The following is a 9,813-nucleotide window of genomic DNA, read 5'->3' on the forward strand; positions in this document are numbered from 1 at the left end:
AAAAAAAAAAAAGTAACTCCAAAAAATCATAGATTTTGAGAATTTTTTACTTCTATTTTCTAACTCTAATTTTGAGGGTTCTGGCCAAATCTAAGATAAATTCCGATAAATACATCAGTAGAGGCTGAACTCATGTTCAGTTTTGTATACTCAAACCTCGCACCCATCCCCTACACCTCCCAAAGTAAAAATAAATAATAAAATGAGAGGATTTGCCAAAAGGCAGCACGGACCCTACACCAACACGGAGTTCAATGGGAGCACATGCGAAAGCATCAACAGTGGTGAGTTTCCATTTTTTCATGTGGTAGAGTGATCATTTCGACCCTCCCTATATCTGGTAATAGAGGTCACGTTGCTTTCTAGGCAATTTTTTTCCGAGTAAATAAATGTCCAGCAATTTCTGTAAGGTAGCAGGGCTCATTTCAGGTTTTCATTTTTTATTGGTAGATATAATAATGGGTTCAGTGGCGTGGACGACTATATTATCTTGTAACGATTGAAAAGCCAATTCTTTAAGGGAAACTTTGATAGGTATTATTGAGGGCTTCCCCCCCAACCTTCCTCCCCTAAAAAAGGGTTGACAATGTATATTTAATCATTTAAATTAATATTCAATAAATATCCCAATTTTGTTTGTGACTTGGACATTGTCTTTGAAAACTCAATTGATTTTCCTTCGCCATTCTAAAACAAGCTGTAAATATGATTGAAGGGTTAAACTATAGAAACACCTAGCACACTTGCCTTGATTCTGGGTTGGGCCAGGCTCAACCTAATGCCTCAGCGTAGGCCTGCCTCAGTCTCCAGTTTCAAAATCCCAGCCCAAGTTCAGCCTAGGTCTTGTCCAGGCTCAGGACGGAGCTCAAACAGGTTTGGGATCGGGTTGATCGGATTTTTTTTACACCTTTAATAATTTCAATAATATTTGGAGAAGGTAATTATTCATTAAGAAACATATACTTAGGCTCCGTTTGGTATTGTTTACGTTCCAGAAACGCCGTTTCGTGTCAAAACGAAAATTTCAGTTTCTGTGTCAAAATGCAGTTTTTAAACGAAAAAATGGTGTTTCATAATTTCAGATTTTTATCGGGAACTTTTTTTTTTTTGTAAAATGGAACGAAACTGGGAAGACGGAACTCCATTTTGGAGTTCCGTCCAATCTAGTTTTTTCAGTTTTTTTTTTCATTTTTTGTTTCAAAAAAACAGAAACGGACCATAAGTGCACCAAACAGAAGATTCCGTTTTTTCGTTCTAATAGAACGAAAAAACTCCAGAAACGTTTTTTTAGAACGATACCAAACGGAGCCTTACTAGTGCAGTTGCCTTGATGATTGTACCACGGTCATAGCCCAATAGTTCTGGCTTATCCTCGGGGAAGATTGATAGCATCACATCAATGAAGTCAAGCTGATCACCTTCCGAGGACTTAGCCTCATCGGAGAGTCCCTTAGGGGGTGTTTGGTTCAGTAAATCTTTGGGATGACATTCTTTAGAATGATAATTCTTAATTTTTGGAGTTCTTTGGTTCCACTAGGATGACCCTCATAAGTGAGCATCATACTTCCCATGAATGACCATATTACAAAGGATGTGTTCCAAATCTGAGTTTACCTCAACACTTAAACTCAGATTTGAGCAACCTTTTTCCCACCTAGTATAAAAGGAGAAAGCGGAAAGACGTTCTCTACGGAAGCCAATATCTCAACCCGTGAGAACATGTACTAGCCTTAAGGCAACCAAACGATTTTTCAGAAAGAAACTTAATTCAAAAGAATGTCTATCAAAAGATTGACATTCATATCCGATACATACACCATTTGATTTACCGAACCAAACACCCCCTTATGTGTCTTATGGCTATGTTCATCCACCCAATTTTCCATTAAAGAGTCTAGTTCCTTGGCAATACATTTCATAGCTCTCACATTTCCTTGCAAGTCCATCCATTCAAGATAGGGTAACACATCGGATATGTCAACAACCCCCTGCTTGGTACGCGAAACGTTCAATCACCTTTCGAAACCTTCGAGCCTTGATCTCATCTTCACCATCATTACCGATCCCGAAATATCGTTTTCTGGCAATCATATTGGTGATGACATTGAAAACCAGATGGTTGAACCATTGGTTCATCTCCATCTTGATTGGACCATTGTCACCCTTGGCCCAAAGAGAGTACAATTGTTTGATGCATGTGTTCACTTCATTGATTCTTACATGTTTGAGCATCTCAAGCCTTGTTTTGGAGAGTAGCTCAAGTGTAGCTATTTTTCTTAGCTCACGCCAATATGGGCCATGAGGAGTGAAGCGGAAAAAGGCGTAGTTGTAGCCCAAATGCTTCCCTATAGTGCTGCGTGGCCGTGTAGCAAAAACTAAATCATTGGTGGTGAAGCAATCCTTAATCAACTCCCAACTACTCACAACCAGTGTTCGATGCACACCAAGCTGAAGCATGAATGCTGGCCCATACTTATCGGCCATGGCACCAAGCGTTCGAGGAATAGGTCTCTGTCCACCAAGCAAAAGAAGATGACCGATTATTGGCCAGGCGCGGCCGGCTTCAGGGGCTGTCAATGCCGCCACCGGCAGCCGCCCTTTAATCCTGGTGGTTACTTTTGGCCTGCCTCTTTCTCCATAGGTCGTAGATGAAGAAGGTTAAGCTAGTACTGTTGCTCCTACTTTGGGATAAAGAAAGTCCATAGTTGAATGTTGGAGTGAAGTATGGATCATAGGAATGGTCTCTTTACTACTATTTATATCTGAGCCCGGATCATGTCTAACCTAAATGGATGGATGGCCACATGTGGGGAAGGTTGGTACTGATAGTTAATAGCACTAATACCAGATTCCGAGTCCATATTTCATTCCAATTTCCCTTTATTTAATTATATAATTCTGTTTTTTCCTTAAAAAAATTATATATATATATATATATATATTTTTAACTTGTGGCAATTATTATCACTCCTCTATACTTGGGTTGTGTTTGATAACATTTCAAAAAATGTTTCTGGAGTTTTTTTGTTCCCATATAATGAAAAAAACTGAATAAAGCATTTGGTGCATTTATGGTGTTTTTTTTTTTTTAACAAAAGTGAAAAAAAAAACATTAGAAACGAGAATTGATGGAACGACAAAAGGTAGTTCAATTGTTTCAATTTCATTTAAAAAAAAAAGAAGCATTTTAACACAAACTGAAGTTTCTATTTTTTATACGAAACGTTACCAAACGCAGCCTTAGCTTATATTCACCATTATTGGAAAATCAAGTTTTATGACTTGACTCCTCTTTCTCAAAATTGGGTGTGTCAGATGAATCAATCTTGATCACAAATGAATCACGTTTCTTTTAATACATTTAAGATAAACTGCACATCACTTTACATGATACCCATACCGGACGATTTCTAGCCCATGTCCTACTACTAGTTCGGCCCCATGGATTTAAAACTTGGAACCAGTTTCAATTGATACGGGTCAGATCAGGGTGGGTTGATGGATTTATTATTATTTTTTTTTTCTTAAATTGGCTTTTTAGACCATTTTACCTTTATATATTATCAGTTGATCGATATGGATCAAAATGGTATCAGGATCAGTCTCAGCCAATACCAATCTGATAAGACAATCCACTTTAAAAACTGATATAGGATCGAGTTTACTTTCGAGATAGACCATTTGATGCAATAGTGACCAATAAAAAAAATGAATTTCAGAAGTTCATCTCAGAAAGAGATCTTCTTAAGTGTGCCAACTCCTCCAGTGCACATTGGACAGTTAGGAGGCACTTGGGGTGCATGTCCTAGTGTTGCCAATCGTTCGATACCCACTGAAGAGGTTCAGGTTCATGTAAACTTACGGCTACTGCCCCAACAAAAAACAGGCATTTTGTTACTTGCCCTATGCATGGTCAGCTAGTGGTTATATGTATTGTTATTGAGTCAGTTTATTTAAAAGTTACGGAAGTTATTGTCCTTGTGGGTTAGTAAGAAAAATAGCCTATTGAATAATTGAGAGTACGCACTTGGACTTGGCTCATCTCCAATGACTGTTGCTCCAATAATCCTCCACCGACTTCTTTAGCAATTGTGTGCATAATCATATATAAAATTTTTTATTTAATAAAAATAACAATAAACAAAGAAAAGAAAGAGAGATGATGAAAATCATTTTCATATAGAAAAGGAAGAAAGAGAGATAATGTTAAAATGAAGGATAATTTGGCTACTAAAAATATCACCGGATAAGGAAAGATAAGAATTCATTTTGTTTTTTTCATAGGAAATCCTATTAAAAAATATTTTTTTTAATGAGAAATAAGAAGAAAGGAATCAAACCTAATTAATTATTTATTTATTTTGAGAAAAAGAAATTCATTTGCATGACCTTGCACAAATGCAAGACCAATGAAAGGGTATATAAGGGTGAATTTTTCATATTTCAGTGGGGTAGGCCCATCATTTTGTCCCCCATTATATGTTGCCGAAAACACCACGTGACATAAAAAATTATATACTAAAATAATAAAAAAGAAAGATAAAGAATTATATATTAACGTAATAAGAAGGAAAAATAAAAAATAAAAAGAGAGGGAATCAAATCAGGTGGTACTCTGGTAGCGGTACCAACATCACTACCAAGCACCAACTTCGACCATCGCTTTTTCCACATGTGACAAATCCATTCATTTAGTTTTAGAGTATAAGACATCTGGGTGAGCAATTATTGTCTGCAGCATCCAGGCACGCGTGCCGAGGTGCTTTTGATCATTCAACGTTCACTGCATCATACATTCACTACAAGAAAATGTTTTTGCCATGTGGGTATGGAATCTCCACCGACAAAACACAAAACAGTGCCTTTGGATTAGATATAAATATTACTAAAGATATATACCTTTACTATGATCCATATTTCCCTTCCCATCCCACCCCAATTTTCAATTATGGACTCTCTTCATCCCCAAGTGGGAGCAACAGTACTAGCTGGAGCCTCTCTTGCCTTTATCTTATTCATCTGCAACCTATGGAGAAAGAGGCAGGCCAACACTAACCACCAGGCTAAAGGGCGGCCGGCGGCGGTGGCACCCCCTGAAGCAGGTGGCGCCTGGCCAATAATCGGTCATCTCCATCTGCTTGGTGGACAGAAACACATTACACGCACACTTGGTGCCATGGCAGATAAGTATGGGCCAGTCTTCATGCTTCAGCTTGGTGTGCATAAAACACTTGTTGTGAGTAGTTGGGAGTTGACGAAGGATTGCTTCACCACCAATGACTTGGTTTTTGCTACACGGCCACGTAACACTGTAGGGAAGTACCTAGGCTACAACTATGCCTTACTTCCCTTCACCCCTTATGGCCCATATTGGCGTAAGATAAGAAAGATAGCTACACTTGAGCTCTTGTCCAAAACAAGGCTTGAGATGCTCAAGCATGTAATAGCCACTGAAGTGGATACTTTCATCAAACAGTTGTATAATGGTACCCATGATCCAGTCAAGATGGAGATGAATCAATGGTTCAACCACCTGAATCTCAATGTCATCACTAGGATGATTGCCGGAAAACGATATTGCAGCGTCATCGGTGATGGTGAAGATGAGATTGAAGCTCGAAGATTTCGAAAGGCGATTGAGCAGTTTGCTTATCAAGCAGGGGTTTTGGATTTATCTGATGTGTTCCCTTATCTTGAATGGATGGATTTGCAAGGAAATGTGAAAGCCATGAAATGTATTGCCAAGGAATTGGACTCTTTAATGGAAAATTGGATGGAAGAACATCACCACAAGAAGCAGAAGAGAGACTCCTCCGGTGAGGCTAAGTCGCCGGAAGGTGATCAGCTTGACTTCATTGATGTGATGTTATCTATCTTCCCAGAGGATAAGCCAGAACTATTGGGCTATGACCGTTGTACCATCATCAAGGCAACTGCACTAGTAAGTATATGTTTCTTAGTGATAAGATAACCCTTCTCCAAATCTTAGAGATTGGATCCGTTGTTCGTACGATCGTCTGGTCATTTGAATGAGCATCCAACACACGTCTCTTTGTTTTTTAAAATAACATTTTTAACCCATGCAATGACATGAAGTGTTACTTGTGTCAGATGCTCTCCCGTATAACCAGGTGATCGTATGAGCAGCGAATCCATTCTCCAAATCTTATTAGAAGTATTAGGGGTGTAAGAAAAGCCATGCCAACCTGGCTGAGCCGTTGGGTTGAGCCTGAACCAACCCACCCAACTAAACCCTATATACATTATGTTTATCCGTATATATAAATATGTTTCACCATGGATACACCAAATTCATTATAATTTATACAGCCACACCATCATACATATATTTTTAATCTACAAATATTTTAATTCAGCACAACTTCCTCTCCCCTCCACCCACCTTCAGTATGAATTATTGCATTAACTTATTTATTTTCCTTTTTTAATTCATAACACTTTTTATGGGAAAATAATTTATTATATTAAACTTTTTTTAAATTTATCAAATTTTTAGGGCCAATCAAGGCAGCCAAACCCCTTCAAGGTCAATTAGGGTCAATCTGGGTTGGGTTGAGCTCGATGGAATTAGGCCTGACCTGACCTAAGATTGAGTTCAACCTAGGCTGAGTTAAGGGACTTTAGGGTTAGACTGGGGTTTAAAATACTCGCCCCATTAACACCTCTACAAGTATACCCATGGATCTAGGGGATGATATCGATACCAATACAGATTGAGATCCAGATTGGATCGGATCGACGCATATCGATCGGTTTTTCCCTTGCTTTTTTTTTAAAGTACAAATTTTTTTTTTACTGTTTTACCCCTGAAACGGTACGGATAACTGATTCGGATAGGTCAGGGATTAGGGACCGATCTCAATTAATACTGATCCGATACGGTGAAACGATATTGATACTTGAAACCATGAGTATACCTACCGACCTATATGAACAACTGCTAAAACCTTCTTTTTTTTTTTTACAATAGATTTTCTCATCGAATGGATTCCATGTAGAGATCAGACATTGTATGAGAACCATTCTCTTAGGAGAACCTGATCCAAACTTTTTTTTTCTAATAAAAAAAAATTTCAACTATTAATATGTTTAATTCCCTAATGATCTCTCCTTCCCAATGGCAGACATTCATCCTAGCAGGAACAGAAACCACATCGGTCGCCATGTCCTGGGCTCTTTCTTTGATATTGAACAATCAACAAGTGTTGAAAAAGGCCCAAGAAGAGTTGGATGTCCACGTGGGCCGAAATAGACATGTGAACGAATCAGATATCAAGAATTTAGTGTACCTTGATGCCATTGTAAAGGAAACATTGCGCCTATACCCACCTATACCCTTATCATTACCACATGAAGCAATGGAAGATTGTGAAGTAGGTGGATATCATGTACCCAAAGGCACTCGCCTAATCATAAACTTTAGGAAGCTACATCGGGACCCCCATGTGTGGTCAGAACCTCATGAATTCCGGCCGGAGAGATTTCTCACCGGTAATGATGCTGCAGATATAGACTTTAAGGGCCGACATTTTGAGTATATTCCGTTCAGTTCCGGCCGGCGTGTGTGTGTTGGTATCACATTCGCCACAAAGGTAATGCACTTGACGCTTGCTCGTCTGTTGCAAGGATTCAATTTGATGACTCCTCAACAAATGCCCGTGGACATGACTGAAGGCCTAGCCCTTTCATTGCCCAAGGCAAGCCCACTTGAAGTTCTACTCACTCCACGCCTCCCTTCCAAGTTGTATGAGTAGATATTGTTATAGATTATTGTCAAAACATTCTCTCAACATTCTCAGTGATAAGGTTGCGTAGTTCTTATTCTCCTAAATCTTGTAGATGTGGGAGCCTTGTGCACCGGATTCATCTTTGGATATATATAGCTGTGTTCAAGGAGAATCGAGTTGGTAACTCTTTGGCAATAAACTAATTAGCTTTGTATGGTTTATCTAGTTTTTATTATGATTTTATATGTATGGAGTGAGGCCAAGAGGAGAGATTCCATACTGGATTCTGGGTAAAGTGGCATATATGTCTCCTTATATTTTATATTAGTTGGTTGTATTAATAAATTCTTCAGAAAGTATCTCTTAATAAAGGTGTCAATTTGGAACTGAAACAGAAATCGACATTTAAAATTAGGCCTAATCAAACCAAAGAAGAATCAGTTTGATTTTGGTTTTCTCCATCCCTTGTGTTGTAGGTGCACATGATCGAGTAAACGTTCTTTTTGCCTAAAAATATGCAGTGGCAAGTGATTATTACATTAACCACATATCACAACTTTCTAACAAATTTTGGTGGAATGAGTTTTCCTAAAGCCACTATGAAGGGGGATCTCTTGATTGTGGAGCTTCAAATGCATGAGGGGTATTTTGGAAAACATACCAATCTTATAGGGTCTGTGAAAACCCTTGTATGGTGTGGTGAACCTTCTCCTACAGTGGAGGAAAAATTTCTCCAATTTGGGTAATTGAATTGTGAACTCTAAAGGGGTGTCAAGAAGACCCAACTTTTTTTGATGTAGTCAATCGTATCCTTGGGGAATCCAAATCAGGTTCTCGTACGGTCTTGTGACTGACACTTGAATTCTACTATGGTCAAAGTCCAATGCATTAAAAAGAATAGCTTAATGAAATCCATCACAAGAGGACCCAACCCAAATTCAGCCTTCATCTCAAAATGATCAATGAGTATGTTCGCTAACGATAGATGGATCATTCTCCACAAAAGCAGGTGTTGTTTTCATACAAAAAAACCAAGGCCAACAGGTAGGAATAGGAGGTATTTTAAGCAGATGGTGGAAGTTTCTATGGAAACTATAAATACACCCTAAATTCAAAATGTCTCTGTGGTGGACGTTACAAAATGGAATCCCAGTAAAAGAAATAGTGGGACAATGGCTACCATTGATACTTCTCATGTTTTTTGCAACAAGAGTATTGAATCCTCTCTGCATTTATTCATTAATTGTGAATTTTCAAAACACATTTGGGCAGCAGGACATCTTGGATTACGGCTATAAAATATCAATGCAACCTCATTGATGGAGACGGTAAAATAACTATTTTATCAAAAAAATATTTCAATAGCTTTCCATCAGCCAGGTTAGGGAAAGATAGGAGTACTCCTGGGATCAAGATCACTTTGCCGGCAGATCCACAGGTAGAAGCCGACGGAGTCCTTTGGCAACACTGGAATGACATCATTGCATCCAAAGGTAGCACAAACCCAATGAATGTTCTACAAAAAATAAATATGTGGATTATTGATTTAAATATATTGCCAAGATGTACTAATGAATCATTTGCTACAAATGATCCGGCACAATTGAATAGAAACCTTCATATCTTTTTTTTTAACTACCAAGTTTTGGTTTGTGCTCGAGCAACTAATAGTTTATCTTCAGCTTCAAGATAGGTATTTGGAATTATATTACAGGGTCAACTTAGGATTATTAGCTCAGATACTACTACAACTATTCAAGGAGAAGCAGTGGAAGCAGAATGAACTCTGGCAGGTTTAAGGACATGTAACACCAAAGGGTGGGAGATCCATGAAGTATGGCGCACAAAAGAAGTTAACTAATCTTCTTCCATTCCCTTGCAATGAAGCTTGGCCTCTCATACATTTTATAAAATTTCATGAGATTTCATTAATTTCACAAATAATTTCCTTCTATCGTAAAACTATTGAAGACCACCCAAATATATTATATGACATGTAACCCTAATAGACACCATGACTATGTAATTTCTCTTTAACTTAATACATTTATTTATGCTTATCCAA

General features: G+C 38.2%; 2 protein-coding genes across 2 annotated transcripts; one reads left to right on the forward strand and one right to left on the reverse strand.

Moving 5' to 3' along the window:
* Positions 1–1,977: 1,977 nt before the first annotated feature.
* On the reverse strand, positions 1,978–2,484 carry LOC122086870 (cytochrome P450 CYP82H23-like). Its single transcript, XM_042655801.1, has one exon. The coding sequence runs from the start codon at positions 2,482–2,484 to the stop codon at positions 1,978–1,980; it is 507 nt and encodes a 168-aa protein (XP_042511735.1).
* A 2,437-nt stretch (positions 2,485–4,921) lies between these two features.
* LOC122086196 (xanthotoxin 5-hydroxylase CYP82C4-like) lies at positions 4,922–8,112 on the forward strand. The gene is made up of 2 exons (XM_042654926.1): positions 4,922–5,941; positions 7,146–8,112. The coding sequence occupies exons 1-2, from the start codon at positions 4,949–4,951 to the stop codon at positions 7,773–7,775; spliced, it is 1,623 nt and encodes a 540-aa protein (XP_042510860.1). The 5' UTR covers positions 4,922–4,948; the 3' UTR covers positions 7,776–8,112.
* Positions 8,113–9,813: the final 1,701 nt, after the last annotated feature.

The sequence above is a fragment of the Macadamia integrifolia genome, chromosome 8 (assembly GCF_013358625.1).
Source record: "Macadamia integrifolia cultivar HAES 741 chromosome 8, SCU_Mint_v3, whole genome shotgun sequence".
Classification (NCBI taxonomy): Eukaryota; Viridiplantae; Streptophyta; class Magnoliopsida; order Proteales; family Proteaceae; genus Macadamia; species Macadamia integrifolia.

What these genes read in the sequence shown, in the direction of transcription:
- LOC122086870 (XM_042655801.1), bottom strand. Translation starts at nt 2,484, where the DNA reads ATGGCCGATAAGTATGGGCCAGCATTCATGCTTCAGCTTGGTGTGCAT.
- LOC122086196 (XM_042654926.1), top strand. Translation starts at nt 4,949, where the DNA reads ATGGACTCTCTTCATCCCCAAGTGGGAGCAACAGTACTAGCTGGAGCC. An exon ending in TCATCAAGGCAACTGCACTA is followed by an intron (nt 5,942 to 7,145) that starts GTAAGTATATGT and finishes TCCCAATGGCAG; the next exon opens with ACATTCATCCTAGCAGGAAC.